At 34.8% G+C, this 17,337-nt stretch overlaps 1 protein-coding gene across 2 annotated transcripts; it reads right to left on the bottom strand.

Moving 5' to 3' along the window:
• Positions 1-398: 398 nt before the first annotated feature.
• Positions 399-16,835, bottom strand: LOC141711487 (uncharacterized). 2 transcript variants are annotated; one of them, XR_012571371.1, is made up of 14 exons: positions 16,422-16,835; positions 15,533-15,606; positions 15,223-15,306; positions 14,055-14,135; positions 13,803-13,883; positions 7,478-7,570; positions 4,860-5,039; positions 4,659-4,726; positions 4,517-4,568; positions 3,449-3,502; positions 3,268-3,360; positions 2,168-2,234; positions 639-866; positions 399-518 (listed from the first exon to the last, which is right to left on the bottom strand). XR_012571371.1 is itself a non-coding variant. In XM_074513948.1 (13 exons), the coding sequence occupies exons 1-13, from the start codon at positions 16,561-16,563 to the stop codon at positions 775-777; spliced, it is 1,161 nt and encodes a 386-aa protein (XP_074370049.1). In that variant the 5' UTR covers positions 16,564-16,835; the 3' UTR covers positions 399-774. The 2 variants fall into 2 exon arrangements, 1 of the variants encoding a protein (XP_074370049.1); XM_074513948.1 differs by having other exon boundaries at positions 399-866.
• Positions 16,836-17,337: the final 502 nt, after the last annotated feature.

Raw genomic sequence — 17,337 nt, 5'->3', positions numbered from 1 at the left:
TTTTAATCATATAATATAATTGGTTATGTAAATATAATTTTAAGACATAAATGTACATATAAATTGTTTACAGTAAATACTCACTCCGTCCCACTCATTTTTTTACGATTTTTTTGACATGACACACATTTCAATGCTTCTATAATGTATAGTTCTGTAATTTATTTTTGAAATTTTCTTCTTTTTTTTATAAAAAATTGAACATTATATTTTTATTTAGAAGATTTTTTTAAAAAAACAGACAACTACATTTTATAAGAGCATTAAGGTGCGTGCCGAGCCCCGTCCCCCGATATAAAGAATTGGGTGGGACGGAGGAGTATATGTTAACCAGGAAGTAACAGAAAAATGAACCTAATGAAAATTAAGACAAACTTCAATGTTGCTTAGTAAATGAATGAGAATGAGAATTTTGATGTCTGATTTTACCTTAATATGTAAAAATGACATACCTGCAAAAAGATATAAAGCTCAGGATGTTTTTCTAAATCTTACCAAAGGATTGTCCCAAGTATAACCTGTAATTACAATATCCGGTATTGCATACACACAATACAACAAGTATCAGATCCCTGGAAGGACAACTATAAAATGTTTGACTGAACTATGAAACTAGTCTAAATTAAAAAGTTTCTTACAAAATCTGGTGTGCCCTGCTTCCAGGATTTCAACGTTGTAAAGTTTGACAGATGTACATGCTTAGTATGATGACATTAAACTTCAACAAAACATTGGCGGCCGCGAGATCAAATCAGCATATGCCAAGCACGTTGATCAACTAAATTTACCAATTTCCATCTTTTTCTTAATTGCCTTCTGACCATGGTATACGAAAGAATCAAATATCCCTGATACTGTGAAAACACCTGCACATAATGCAATAATTAAGAACGAATTAAGCATATAACAAAACCTAAGTTTTACGTTTTCTTTGAACGAACAAAGACTAAAGGCTGACAAAAAGAAGCCAAACTTATAACAACAAAACCACATGCTGATCGATATATTATAAATTACATAATCGACAACCAATATAAAGCTAAGCAGATCGACTTTCCAAAAAGATTAAATTTGCTAGACTAAATTGCATTCTTTAGATATCATTTGAACTTTAACTGAAACTGGTATAAGGATCCCCTACACCTTACTTTTTCTGTTAAAGAACATTCCTCCAGAAATCCAAAACCAGAATGTCACTTTGACTTGTGGGAATAACATTGCAATGAATGGCCTCTTTCCAGTCTCAAAACTCAGATACATAATATACTTGTCAAGGCGTAAAGACGGACAAAGACAATAGTATACCGCCTGGACGCCTTGGCGGTAAGGCACCCGCCTAGGCGTCCATTAGGCGTTCTGCTATATATAGGCATATTTTAGATATCACGCACATACATTTTGATTGGTTTTAATAATTATTAAATTAATGTAAAGGTTAGTTTATTTGATTGAAACAAATAAATTTTATTAACTTTTGTTTTGAGACTTTTGCTATAAGTACGGTGGTTCAATACTCAATTGTACATCTTTATATATTTAACCACCTTAAAGACGAAAATCGCAAATCACATTTAAAAAAAAATTAACACATTTACATAACTCGCCTAATATACTCCTAGGCGTTGCCTAACTCCCCTATGCGTCGCCTAGGTACCGCCTAACTCGCCTAGGCGCCGCCTAATTCACCTAACCTATTAAATCAAGACGGCTTGGACGCCTTTTCATTTTTTACCGCCTTTCAGCCTAGGTGACGACTAGTCGACGTCTTAACAACTATTCATACATTAAGGAGAGAAAGATATTACTAAGGTAATAAACATACAACAAATCAATACATTGACGAGAGCAGAAATTGCAGAAATTGTCAATCACCTTTGACAGCTTAAATGGCCTGACTTTTTGTATACTATTCATATCTCGTGTGAGAGAGAGAGAGAGAGAGAGGGAGGGAGAGAGAGGGAGGGAGAGAGAGAGAGAGAGGGAGAGGGAGAGAGGGAGAGAGAGAGAGGGAGAGGGAGAGAGAGAGGGAGAGGGAGAGAGGGAGAGGGAGAGAGGGAGAGAGAGAGAGGGAGAGGGAGAGAGAGAGGGAGAGGGAGAGAGGGAGAGAGGGAGAGAGAGAGGAAGAGAGGGAGAGAGGGAGAGAGGGAGAGAGGGAGAGGGAGATTACCACCGATTATAGCACAAACATTCGTCAGAAAGTGCAGAAATGAAACATTTTCCTCTGAGAATGTCACCTGCACAAGATTTTAAAAATTATCATGAATTTGGGACTGCCTGCATAATAGAATTTTAGTGAAATCTAAAAAGGGCTTTTACGCAAAAACATTAGTGAACTCATAACCAAATTGTAAGTGAGTCGCTGAACTCAAAAGTCAAAAACACTTGCAAACAAATCACTAAACTAAACATAACTTGTAATCTGGTCATTAAACATTAAAAATTTCGCGTCCGTTAATTTCTCGTTGACTTAATGGACTCCTGTTAATTCTTTACACTTCAGCGTCCACATAAACATCCACGTGATAAAATATCAGATTTGAATCATGGCCACTTCACTCATAAACGAAAGAACACCGCCAGAGATTAGCATGTTGAATTTTGTTGATGTTGAGTAGGTTTTTTAGCATTGTTTCTTTTCTTTTCTTTTTTTTCAGTTTGAATTTTGACTACTAGTCGACCAAGTCGGACTAGTTGATAAGTCACCTCTCCAGTCGACTCTCGACTCTCTCGAACCGACTACTCATGACTAGTCGAGTGCTATGGAAACAATGGTATAATCTGAGGGATTTAAGATGCTCACAAGTTGATGATGTGTACAACTGTGCCTATATGTATATGCTTTTTGTTCAATTTGTGTGTTCTTATGATGTGTTTAATCTACATGTGATTTTTGAATGTGTATATATATGTTATATAGATTTCAAAGTTGGGCCATGTTAACCCATTATAGATGGACCAGGTTTGTACAATTAAGCCATGCTGACATGTAAACTAATTAAACATCAACGATCCATGTCATTTCAATCCAATTTTTACCATTCATTCCCGGTTTAAACCCAATTGAAGTTTTTTATTAGTTCATTAGTTGATTGCAAGCTTTTTAATTTCATTGACTTGGAGGAATGTTTAATATATCTGGGCACTCTTGTGTGGAACTGGACCAAATATCTGACCGGAGGGTCTCAAGTTCCAACTCAGACCTCAGTCAACAAAAAATGTAAGCATAAATTAAAAGGCTAGATATGGTTCGGCAACGAAAAACCCTACCTTTATAGGCGAGAGATCGTAAAAGAAGAAAACCCCTGGAAGTGCCTGGAGACGACCTACATCTGCAGTCCTAAAGTGCTCCGTTACCGAGAACTACAGCAGAGAAAGGCAGACTGCCAACATATTAATAAATTTCTACATGACAAAATATTGAGAGGAATACTGGACATAATCTTGAAACCTGATTAGACTGAATGGTACTTCCCCTAGCATCTGTGTAGACTGTCGGTACCACCTACAGAGATGATTAATGTTTGTAAACATTAACAAAATCCGATTTTCATAATTAAGATGCATGCTGATATACAAGTTTATTGTTTTAGCAGAACTGATTGATCAAATATACTTTCTATCACATGATTCCGTAGATAAAATAAATGACCACCCCTTCCACATTCTTGCAGCTTTGCTGATGATGGTACAATTACTTGCACATGCAGCCTAGAGACACGTCACTCGGAAATGTAATTTTGGAGGGGGGAGGGGGTTTCGACTTGAATCCACTCATAATTAGGGAGAGGCGATAAGTGTACAGATATTAGCTACTGAATTTGCGACTCAAACAAATAATCCAGAGTTTAAAGTTAACAAGATAACAAGAAGCCAGCTGGGCGAGGTAGTTCAGCTTATAAGTTATAACTATGTTAAATACAGCTTCGAAAAAATTAGGAAGTTATGCTGTAATATGATGGGGGTTTATCTTTGAACTAGGCTTTTTATACAATTTCAAACATATTAAAAAAATTGCTGCTATGAAGTGATAGGATTTAGCTTTGAGCTAGATATGTTTACCCCTAAACTATTATTTGTTCACAACTCCATACTGTAATGTGACAGTTAAAGAGCGATCAAGTATTGCATTATGTAATGTATATTTATGGCTAAGGATTTAATAACTTCTCAAAAACGTAAACAAGTAAAAGAAAGTTTTCCACATTGATCTTTCAACAACAATATGGAACTCAAATCACATGAAAGAGAGGTAAAATACTGTTTCTAATAGAACTTCTTGTATGACGAAGAACAGTATATAAATTAGGGGAAAGCAGTTTCTGTATTACATCCATGAGAAATGACACAAGAATTCATAAGCTATTCAAACATCAACTACCCGAATCTACTTTGAAGAAATCAAACGGCAGCAGGAACGTAGGAAAAATAGCAGAAGAGTTTAATAGATAAATACATAAATTCAAAAAACCAATAAATCAAAAGTAAAGTGTTTCTTATGAAATGATTCAGCACCAACCTTTATAAAATATTGATACATCCCAGTTGGTGGTTCTTGTGTCCATTGCACACTAAGATATTAGCAATTATTATTAACACAATTAAGCCAGTAGCCTTGCCACAAAACTATTAAATGACAAAATGAAATAAGAAAAAAATACCCATCAAGAGGATTTAGAACACCAGGAAAGTAGTCTCCAAATGCTAATCTATTAATCTTGTGACTTATCTGCATGGCCAAGCAGATAAAATTTATGCACTTACAGTTTAAGTATAAAGATTGCGTACAACTCACTAATTTGCAAGTGTACAAATATATGTTCGATTCACAACTAAATTTGGAGGCATACAAAACGACTTACATTGAAACTATCCTTCTGAAAAGCTTGTAGATCATGCACATGAACATTTGATTGCTGAAAACTTTTTCCAGGTGCAAAATGAAAATTCCCAGCCACCTTATTAACTTCCAAAAATCCATACATATTACATCCCTCACCCTCTTGGTCCTTGATATTCTGTAAAAATCCTTCTCTTTTGCACTGAAAACAAAATAAAACCAGAAACACTCACATGTTAAGTTCATAAGATACACAAATTAGTCAGTACGTTTGACAAAACTAAGCTAAACGTTGCATCATTAAATAGACAGAAAAGAGGAGTGATCATCACCTTATGATAAAATCGGTCAAGAAAAAGACTGAAAATAATTGGTAATTAAGTGGTTAATCATGCTAGTCATCCTTATTTTATCAAATAATTGGGAGCCGATAGCTCTCACAAGACTATTTCTATTAATCCTCTGCTTTTATTTAACTTTTTTAATAAGATTGAAGGGAAAACAGAAGGGATGCATCAATTAAAATTCTGACATCTGGATATAGACAATAAAACTCTTTGCACTATGCTGTAAAAGCAAGCATGTAAAATAAATAAATGTAACAAGTCAAAATGCAAAAGAGTTATATATAAATATTAACTCTAAACTTAAATTCAGATAAATGGTTCACATTTCAATTTAAAGAGAACTTAAAATTTTAAATTAAATATGTAAGTCTATTTTAGTAAAGAATTACTTAAAAAGACGTTTAATAGGAAAAAATCCTTCAAATTGTCAGCATAATGGTTCCTATAAATATAGGGTACCAAACAAATTACAGAAATGTTTGTTACAAGTTACAACCAAGAAACAAGGCAGTTCTAACTTCTAAGGAAGGTTTACACATATAATCTTCATCATCATTTGCAAGAGATTTTTTCATCAACAATACAGCCAGTAAGGAAGGGACGGGAGGGGAGGGGGAGTGTAGTTTGTAAGTGAATCAATAATGACAAGTTCCACACATACACCAATAGTACTATGTGCCAGTTTGACTTGTCTCAATTTATAGAAAAAAGTACGTAAATATGTACGTTTTACCAGAGATAAGTTACTCATATCTTGAAATTAAAGAACGCGAAACACACTATATAACATGATAAAAATTTCTGTAAAAGGCCGCTAATCATACAACACATAAAATCTGAGACATAGCTAAACACTGATGTAGAATTCAAAAATAAGTTTACTATTAGAATTTTACTTGCTTGTTTCATTAATTTACTCCTATAGGGAGATGTAATCCTTTTTATTGATAGACTTCGATTTATTATTGTATTTGAAAAACGTTTTACCACTCCTATGGTTTGTATCCATGCAAATTCTTATCTTCCATGCTTGAAATCCTAGGAACAGGGGTTCTTCTGCGGTAAGATCACCTCAAGGCTTGTGAATTGTTTAAGGCTAGTCTACAAAATTTATCTTTTTTACCTGGTTTCTCTGTTGTCATGCATCAAATTGATCTCAGAGCTTAAGTTTATACATCAGTTTCCTAACAAGAGATCTAGGGTTTTGCAAAGACATAGTAAATGTTCATCAAGGCAATTCATTTGTCACTATTAACACTTTACAGCAGCATCACTGTTCACTGTTCCTGTTCATTAAGGTGCTATTAACCCCTGGAAATAAATCCATGGCCAAAAGAGAAAAAAATTGTGATAATATGAAAAATAACCGTCTCTAGCATTAACATTGAACATAAAATAGTACTTGATTACTTGCAATAATGGATGATTTAGTGGTTAGATGGGTGGAGAAAGTGCAAACAAAACCTATTAGAATTTAGACACCATGAAGATTGAAGATTTAGACACCATGAAGAAAGTAAACCACATAGTGAACATGCCTTACATTTTTATAAGTAAATAATTTAATAAAATTTAGGGGAGAAACTGGTTCTATATTGCTCATACATTTTGTACCTGAGTTAAGAATTATTAGTTATTAGGTATGCAACTTATTTATTTAAAACGAGCCCAATTGCTTACTTACCTTAGCCCATTAAGTTGTTCAATTTGATATTCTATTATATATATCTAATGAGGTAATCCGTAATCCCCACATATCATACCATGTATCATAAGAGACCTGAGTGATTATTGAAATTACAAATATTTGAGCTTCCTCTTTAGGTTGCAATCCATCTTCATTATCCCTTCTGCCGGTCAGGAGATCTCAGGGTACTGGATTTTCTATGGTTCATCTATCCAAGTATATCATTATTCTTGTTCTCATCTCATTTATTCAATTTTAGAAATTATGACACTGAAAGATAAATAATTAAATCTACTAAAGTCAAGTGTACTAACTTTGAAAAGTAAAAGAGGCGGAGGTGTCTAAAATTCAAACTAAAGAACAATGAGAACATCATCATGGTAAAACATATTAATTTTTTAGGCCTTGACAATTGAGTTTTAAAAACTAACACCACATTACAGATATTTTATCCTATCTAGATATACTAACTATGGTTTCAAGTAATAAATAACGACAATCATATCCTCAAAGATGAGTTAATCAATACATCCCATCACATGTAATGATTGACATATGGGTGGCTGGGTGTGTTAGAGAGAGACGGAGAGAGGGAGGGGAGCAGACCTGGTCAAGCAAATCTGGATTTGAGACAGCCCAACCCTTTTTCCTGTATGCTTCGCGAACATCTTCACAGGTGTTGCAACATTCATCATCTGACTATAAAAATCTTCAAAATTAGAAAAGAAAACAGTAACTAAACTAAGGGAACAATTAGAGATTTTTAGCCAATTTATTAGTTTATTCATATCCAAAAAGTAATATGCACTAACAAATATTCCTTGTATTCGGAGTTACACGGACTTCAAAACAACCAAGTGGGCAATTTAGAAAAAGCAAGGAAACTTCCAGAGGAATAAATAAATATTTTAATTGGTTTACTGGTAGTCAACTCAGGTCTCCAAGATATATTTACAAACGGAAGCATAGAAAAGCAAGAAATAGAGAAATCAACAGGAGGCACTATGCAGTGACTAACTTGATCCATCATAAGACATGAAAATATATAGTATATATCCACTTAAGGTAAAAACAATTGTTACAGAGTATGCAGCCCAACATACTCAACAAGCCCAACAGGATATCACAATTCAGCCCAACTCCAAAAACAAGTAGTCAGAGATAGTTTGACAAAAGAAGAAAAAGGGCGCCAAAAAATGTTACAATATAGTTGAAAGAAATGTACTGGTTGTTAGAATATATAGAGAACAAGTCAGAGAGAATAGGAGTGAGTTATACAGATATGAGAGTTATTGTATTGATCATCTTCTTCACAACAATTATAATGTAGTTGTTTCTTCAGATTTCATCTATCTTTATCAAGTTCTATAGCTATTTCTTAGTGATTGTTATTTCACATTTATAAATTTGACATGGTATCAGAGCACAATCACACAAAACCTTCCGCAAATCTTGTTGATTTCATTCACAAATCTTGTTTTTCATCAGTTCTTGTTCACTGTTGAATGTTCTTGTTATAGTGTCTACAAACTGTTTGATAAAATGACAACACCAGATCGTACATATGCTGCAGCTGCTAGTAGTCAGATTTCAACTGTAATTGATAGTAATCATCCTTACTACCTTCATCCCTCAGATAATCCAGGGATGCTTCTCACAAATGTGGTTCTGAATGAACAGAACTACTCACAGTGGAGTCGATCAATGGTGATTGCGTTATCATCAAAGTTGAAGCTTGGATTTGTTGATGGAACTTATGCAAAGCCAGCTATCAACAATGTTGTCTCTGCACATTGGATGCGCTGCAATCACATGGTAATTTCATGGATCTTGAACTCTGTAGCAACGGATATTCGTAACAGTATTGTGTACATGAATTCTGCTCATCTTATTTGGAAAGATCTTGAAATTCGCTATTCTCAAAGCAATTTACCTAAACTGTTTAACTTGCGTAAAGAAATTGCACAAATTACTCAAGGATCTCTTACAATAGCTTCATACTATACTAAATTCAAGACTCTTAATGATGAATTAGAGAGTCTTTCTGCTAAACCTAGATGCACTTGTGCACTGTGCACATGTGGTGTTAATGGAAAATATGATCAGTATGAGAGTACAGTGCAACTGACTCAGTTTCTTATGGGGTTAAGTGAACAATTCACATCTGTGCGAGGTCAGATCTTACTAATGAAACCAGTTCCTTCATTGAGTAAGTGTTATTCTATCTTGCTTCAAGAGGAAAACCAGAGAGACGCTCAGAAGAAATCTGGCTCTACACCTACTCCTACAAACAGAAAATCTGATTCTAATGTGCAATGTGAGTTTTGTCATATGCAAGGACATAGCAAAGATACATGTTTCTGCATTCATGGTTATCCACAGTGGCATAGGTTGTTTGGTAAACCAAAACCCAAGAAACTCTCAGAATAAAGCTAACAATGTCTCTCAGAATGTTCCTCAGAACACAGAATCAATCTCTCCTGACAGAATCAATCTCTCCTGATGCTACAGCCAAAGGCACTGGTCTTACTGATGATCAGTATCAGCACTTGCTCAGGATGGTTCAGGCTACAATGAAGAGTTATGATACTTCAACTTCTTCCTCGGTGAATAATGTGCCATTTGCTGGTACATTTAAGTTTCTGACCTGTACTGCTCATAACACTGATAATATTACTTCAGATCAGTGGATTCTGGACTCAGGAGCCACTGATCATATTACCACCTCTACGCACCTGTTACACAATGTTACAGTCAGTTCTGCTAGCTTACAACTACCTAATGGTCAATGTGTTAATGTCACTCACACCGGAGATTTTCAACTTACTCCAGAACTTACTTTGCACTCAGTTCTTTGTGTTCCTAGCTTTACTTATAATCTACTCTCTATTCCAAAACTAGTTGCTAATACTACAACTAGTGTTTCCTTCACACCTACTACTTGTCTCTTACAAGACTCTACTTGGATGAGGGCTGTAGAGATTGGTAAATTCTCTAATGGACTATACTTGTTCAGTCCAAGTGCATATCAGACTCAGTCATCTATCTCAGATCTATCTCGAGTACTGCAACTCATACAGCTCTTAGTACTATTTCTGTTGATTTACTGCATGCAAGATTGGGGCATGTCCCTCTTGCAATGCTTAAATTCTTACCTTTTGAGTGTAATATGAAAACTTTGTCAAATTGTGATAGCTGTCATTTGGCAAAACAGTCTAGATTCCCTTTTTCTGATAGTACTAGTACATCCAACTCTTTGTTTGACTTAGTCCATGTTGACCTTTGGGGTCCATATCACTGTAAAACTCAAGGCAGTTGTAACATGTTTCTAACAGTGTTGGATGACAAATCAAGAGCTACTTGGGTGTTTCTGTTAAGTGATAAAACTCAAGTTTCTACTCTCTTGACTCAGTTCTTTACTTATGTTCAGAATCATTTTAAGTGCAATGTCAAAATACTTAGATCTGACAATGGTTCTAAATTTGTTAATAAATCTTTGAGTACTTGTTTGGCCAATCTGGGTATTCTTCATCAAACTAGTTGTACATACACTCCCCAACAGAATGGGAAGGTAGAAAGAAAACATAGACAACTATTGAATACTGCTAGGGCTTTGAGAGATTCCACTCTGGTTTACCTTTACATTTTTGGGGGGATTGTATTCTCACTGCAACCTATCTGATTAATAGAACACCAATTCTCTTACTTCAAGGAAAATCTCCTTTTGAAGTTTTGTATGATAAACTTCCTGATTATACTGATCTTAGGATCTTTGGTTCTTTGTGTTATGCCACTAGTACTCCTCAGTCTAAAGACAAGTTTGCCCCTAGATCAATTAAAGGAGTCTTTCTGGGGTATCCTTATGCTAAGAAAGGTTTTAAAGTGTTAGATCTTGAGTCTAGAAAAGTCTTTATCTCCAGGGACGTGCATTTTGTTGAGACTGAATTTCCCTTCAAGTATATTGAGTCTTCTGTTTCCCAATTATTTCCTGTTCCCTCTAATTCAGCAAATTTTGACCCTTTGTTTGATCATTCTGACTCTATATCAGTATCTACTTCTTCTTTAGATCACATTCCTTCACCTGTGACTACTCCTTCTTCTGATACTCCATCTGTAAGTGATCATAATACCATCACTCATGTTCCTGTTATTTCCAGACCTGTTAGGAACAAGGTTTTACCTCTTAAATATTCTGATTACACTAATCTTCCCTCAATGTTTAATAAATCTGTTAGTACTGTGGTCTTCTCTGCTGAACCACAAACTGCAGAACTTATTAATCATTTCTCTTCAGAATATAATCATTTTGTAGCCACTGTTGCAAAAATTCCTGAACCTTACTCTTATAAACAAGCTCTTGCTTCTCCTGAGTGGTGTTTAGCTATGAATGTTGAACTTGCTGCCTTAGAAGCCAATAACACCTGGCAAGTTGTGCCTTTACCTGCTAAGCAGAAAATTGTTGGTTGTAAATGGTTATACAAGGTCAAATATCAGTCTGATGGTACAGTGGAAAGGTATAAGGCTCGCTTGGTTTTAAAAGGCTTTACTCAAACAGAGGGACTAGATTATTTTGGGACCTTTGCTCCTGTGGCAAAGATGACTACCCTCAGATTAGTTCTTGCACTGGCTGCTATGTTCAACTGGACTATTACTCAGCTAGATGTTACCAATGCATTCTTGCATGGAGATCTAGCTGAGGATGTTTACTCTTCCTGATGGATATTTTCCTTCTCAAACTCTGTTAAATTCTTATCCAAATGTCAGACTTGTTTGTAAGCTTCTTAAGTCCCTTTATGGGCTCAAACAAGCTCCAAGGGAGTGGTTCAAAAAGCTCTCAGCTGCTCTTCTTACTTTTGGGTTTGTCAAAACACACAGTGATCACAGTTTATTTGTATACTGTATTGGATCCTCTCTCACTGTGCTCATTGTGTACGTTGATGATATGTTGTTGGCGGGTAATGATCCAAACATTCTTACCAAGGTAAAAGATTTCTTGACCACTCAATTTAAGATTAAAGATTTGGGTCATCCCAAATACTTCCTTGGGATTGAGATTGCTCGGTCTGCATCTGGGATTTATCTGCATCAAAAGAAGTACACTACTGATCTTCTTAAAGATATGAACCTTCTGGGATGTAAGGTTTCTCATATTCCTCTAGAGCAGAATCATGAGCTTCTTTGTGATCAGTTAGTTGAAGATATTGATGACATCTCTCTCTACAGACGCCTGGTTGATCGTCTAATATATTTGACCATCTCTCGTCCAGACATATCTTACACGGTACAAACTTTAGCTCAATTCATGGCTCATCCCAAACCTGTGCATCTTCAAGCTGTTTTCAAGCTTCTCAGATATCTTAATCACTCATGTGGCCAAGGCATCTTCTTGTCTTCTCAGAGTACTCTTACTCTGACTGCTTTTTGTGATGCTGATTGGGGAGTTGTCAACTCACCAAAAGATCTGTTACTGGTTTTTGTGTTATGTTGGGTTCTTCTTTAATCTCGTGGAAAAGGAAAAAGCAGCCAACCGTGTCCAGGTCTACTGCTGAGGCCGAATATAGGTCCATGGCTGATACCTCGTGTGAAATTACTTGATTATTGGCTTTGTTTTCTGAATTACATCTTCCAATTAAAACCCCTGCACAACTGTTCTGTGATAATCAATCTGCAATTTACATCGCCTCCAATCTCGTGTTCCATGAACGCACTAAGCATATAGCTATTGATTGTCATTCTGTACGGGAAAAATTGCAGGAGGGTGTTATTGTTCCAGCTCATGTGTCTACTAAGCATCAACCTGCAGACTTGTTTACAAAAGCACTCTCTGCTATTCAACTTCAATTTCTGCTCTCCAAGTTAGGAGTTTGCAATTATTTTTCCACCCCTAACTTGAGGGGGGATGTTACAGAGTATGCAGCCCAACATACTCAACAAGCCCATCAGGATATCACAATTCAGCCCAACTCCAAAAACAAGTAGTCAGAGATAGTTTGACAAAAGAAGAAAAAGGGAACCAAAAGAGATAGTTTGACAAAAGAAGAAAAAGGGCACCAAAAGTTGTTATGATATAGTTGAAAGAAATGTACTGGTTGTTAGAATATATAGAGAACAAGTCAGAGAGAATAGGAGTGAGTTATACATATATGAGAGTTATTGTATTGATCATCTTCTTCACAACAATTATAATGTAGTTGTTTCTTCAGATTTCATCTATCTTTATCAAGTTCTATAGCTATTTCTTAGTGATTGTTATTTCACATTTATAAATTTGACAACAATTACACATATAACTAATTGCTTTCAAGCAATCCCATATAGCTTATGCTTGGGCATATCTCCCGGTGAATGTGATGGTTAATGGCCCATGAAAATGTTTAAGGAGCCTTTGCTGGACCCTAAAGGAAAGCCCGTGAAGTATTATAAGTCCAACACAAAAAAGAGCATCAGGATTTAGACTATTTTAAGTATCCTGATAGTTCCTTAATATGCTAAAATATTTATATCAGTAGTGTGGTCTCACAAACCTGTAGTAGCAAGGTCGTTAGTTTATCCGATTACCAAATATTTTCTGATTGTCCTCAGCTAATAATAGAGTTTCTATTCATAGCGGAGTTCAATTAGGGAGCATAGTACACAGAGAACATAAATTATATTGTTTGTTTATCCCTCTTGTCTAACTTCCTTTGCCTCTCTGACATTAGCTCCTATGCATGAGCCAGAAAAGTTTTAGAAAACTACTTATTGCTATGTCCTCTGCCTTCGAAACTTGTAAGATACTTATCACTAGATTCACGTAGGCTTTATTCTTAATGAATAATAATCAATGTTTTAATCTTTGCACATGAACAATACAACTTAAAGGACATATTTTATAGTACAATTTAGAATTAGATGATTAACAAACATTAGAAGATTCAAAACAGAAGCATACTGATTCTGCCCCATAACATGAACCGCAATATGTCTCGTTGTGTTCAAGCCGACCACCATGTCTTTGTAATGGCTTTTCGATCTGTTTACGGTAAAGAAGATATAAGTACGAAGCACAGGTGCAACTAAAAAGCAAGAATTTCACATGTTAACTAGCAAATTTGATAATAATAACTGTTTTGCACATAGCCAAGAAAAATAAAGACCCAAGCAAAATAACGACGGAGGTTCACTATTTCAAGATGACACCAACCTTGGGAGCACCAATACCTTCCTGCCTTGATTCTATGACATTTCCACTGGCATCAATTCTTTTCTTGAAAATGTCGTGTCTCTGCAAATCCGAAGTAAAATTACAAGTCAAGCCTACACAATTTGTAGGTAAAATCTAGAAACAGTAGAGCCCAAAATTTTTCAACAGTTTGAACTTTAATTAAATGTCATTTTCTAGGTTTCCATTCTTACCATGCACACCAAATTGACACATTCTCTTTTAATCGAGGTTTTATGGGTTAGATACCTCTTAGAACTCTTATTCGTACTAGATACCTCTGTTCCAAACTCTCTATGAATTGATGCGATTGATATAAAAAAATTCGTATGCATATCAGATAACCAACTTTGTCAAAACTTTGAAAGAAAAGGCGTGTGTTGAAAACTTGATTGAATCATTAAACATGTGCCGTGTACCATGCAGGAAAGAGTTATAGTTCAGAAAAAATATAGAAATTAGTAAAATCATTTTTGGTGCCCAAACTACAAAGGAAACACATCATTGCTTCAAAACCTAATATATATATATATATATATATATATATTATATAGGAAAGTTCTATGGAGACCACTTTTTCATTGGAGACCTTGGAGACCACATATGTTCTGCAATCAAAACACTATAAAATATATTATTTTATGAAGTATGTTTTACAAATATCACTAATTTATTAAAATTGTTGAAGACCATTTAAGTTTAATAAGTAAAATTTGTATGTTCTGCAAGCTAAACAAATGTTCTGCAAGCTAAACAAATGTTCTGCAAACTTAACATGTTTTGCAGAATAAAATATTTTTGTAATGTTTTACATGCGGTACATATATGATATTCAAGATTTTGAATAAAATAAGGATCTTTGTAGAGCATGATTCGCAAAATAATATGTTTTGCAATGTTTTTCTATAATATTTTACTTGCAGAACATAAGTGGTCTCCACGGTCTCCAAAAAAAAGTGGTCTCCATAGAACTTAACTCTATTATATATATATCAATGAAAGACCATCCAGCTTAAATAAAAATAATACGGTGAGCTTAATAGATCTTCGGTATATAGTAAAATATTCATAAACATATGCATCTCGGAGCCAGAATGCACAGAAAATCTCAGATCAAATCAGTACAGCAAACATGACCATTAGTACATACAACATCAAGATGCTGCTCTCCACTTATGTCCATCGCATCTAGACTGAGTATGGAACAGGGAAGTGCAGGAAAAGTTACGTCAAACTGCAAAGCAAAAAGTTAGATGGACAGTAAGTGGTACAATTAAGCACATGATGTTCACAACCATTTTAAAAAAGCGCCGAACCTTTAATAGGCATATCTCCTGAGATTATTAACAATAATATGATAAGATAAGGGATTGGAGTGAGATAAATCATTATCCTCAAATTATCCCGAAGGCTATGAAAGAAAAATGTAAACTTAATAAATACTAAATATTGTATGTTACATTGATTTTAAGCGTCTCCCCTCTTGATGTGTCTACAACAAGCTTTGTCTCTGTTACAGCATGAAGATATAATCCTGAACAGAAGCCATAAATACACACGACGATGGATAAGAACATACATATGGTGAGAAATTTTAGGCCATCTCTATTACCTAACAAAAGAGATAACATATACAAAAAATTGGAATACATACAATTCTATTTCATTGTGTCGTCTATATCAAAGTGTATGTCAATCTACATATTAAACGAGTATATAGAAAACCTATAACATAATAAGTACATATAAAAACCCACTATAAACTAATTATTACATTTGTGGTAAACAGAATATATAAGCAAATCCTTATATGACAAAGCCGACTATTAGAGACCATTAGCACTAGAAGAGCTCCTAGATATCATGAGCTTCCACAACATGCTCCTACTCCTAACCATAAGATCAAAATGCAGGTTTATCCTTTTTTAGAATGACACGGACAAAAATTACACAAACTTATGGAAACCATAAGCTGATATTTTTTCCTAAACCAGATGCAAACCGGCAAAGTTACAATGCTACTCTAATTACACAGAATTAGGTGTGCTAGTCAGACAGGGGCATGGATTCAAGCATCAGATTGCTATTATCGGGTAATGTGCAGAGGTGTGACGACCGAAATGGGAATCTTAAACACACATATTGTAAATATATTAAATTAGTGTCTACTACAATTAAATCTGATGAAGTTGATTAAATATTTTAAATTGATAGCGAAAGATCAAACAAATATCATGGAAACACGTATTTTAAGGTAGTAGGAGTCTGTAAACAGTAGTTATGATGGTGCCTTATACACACAATTAAGAGAGAGAGAGAGAGAGAGAGAGAGAGAGAGAGGGTACAAACTGAGCTCGGAGAGGAAGAGAAGGAGCATGAGAAAGGAAGAAGCAAGGGTAATAAGACCACCAGAAAGAGTACGGCTGTAGAAATCTTCATTGATCTTGGGATACGCATCCAGATTCCTTATCTTATTTACTATATTTTCCATATTCCCCCAGCCCTAGATGATGATGATTTTATAATTTATATACTACTGGTCTGGTTGGTTGTACTTGTAAATTCAAAAACTCAATTACAGAGAGAGAGAGAGACTCAACTCAATTCAATTCAATTCAATCTAATAAAGCCCCTCCCTCGGGCCTCCTCTGTTTCTGTAGTAGCAGAAAACTGTGTGTGGTCAGTCGTATGAGAGATTTCATGGAAAGTCTCAACCGCGTCATCCCTCTTTCTTTCTTACTCACCCTTTTGGGCCTTTTCTATGTTTTTTTACCAACCGCCTTTTCTCCGTCAGCCCAAGGACCTTTTGTTTCCTCACTTTAATCTCTCATAGTGCTGCAATTTATTATAAAAAGCGGAAATCAACATTATTCGATAGAGTAATTTATTAGTGATTAATCGGAGTATTAATCGGATATATTTAATAAAATATAAAAATAATTAATTTATTAATTAAATATATAAATTTAAGAAAAAAGTACAGTAATTAATCAGATTATAAAATCGGATCGGTAGAACATATTGAAATCGGTAAAATCGGTGACTATATGCCATATTTAATTCAACCATTTTATTAGAGCACGGGCATTGGTGTAAACAATAACAATATATTCTTACAAATATAATATACAAACTAGTACGACAAATTAAATTAAATTCCATCATTAAATTACATTAATAAAAATGTTTGATAACGATGTAAGATGCAAGTCTTGATTTTAAAGGATCATATTCTTAAAAAGCGAGAAAGTGTGTTTTTTCTCTC

Source organism: Apium graveolens, chromosome 3 (genome assembly GCF_009905375.1).
Source record: "Apium graveolens cultivar Ventura chromosome 3, ASM990537v1, whole genome shotgun sequence".
NCBI classification, from domain to species: domain Eukaryota; kingdom Viridiplantae; phylum Streptophyta; class Magnoliopsida; order Apiales; family Apiaceae; genus Apium; species Apium graveolens.
This window is presented reverse-complemented; position numbering and strand designations above follow the sequence as displayed.

What these genes read in the sequence shown, in the direction of transcription:
- LOC141711487 (XM_074513948.1), bottom strand. Translation starts at nt 16,563, where the DNA reads ATGGAAAATATAGTAAATAAGATAAGGAATCTGGATGCGTATCCCAAG. An exon ending in ATCCAGATTTGCTTGACCAG is followed by an intron (nt 5,040 to 7,477) that starts GTCTGCTCCCCT and finishes TTTTGTTTTCAG; the next exon opens with TGCAAAAGAGAAGGATTTTT. An exon ending in TGTATCAATATTTTATAAAG is followed by an intron (nt 3,503 to 4,516) that starts GTTGGTGCTGAA and finishes TCATCTCTGTAG; the next exon opens with GTGGTACCGACAGTCTACAC.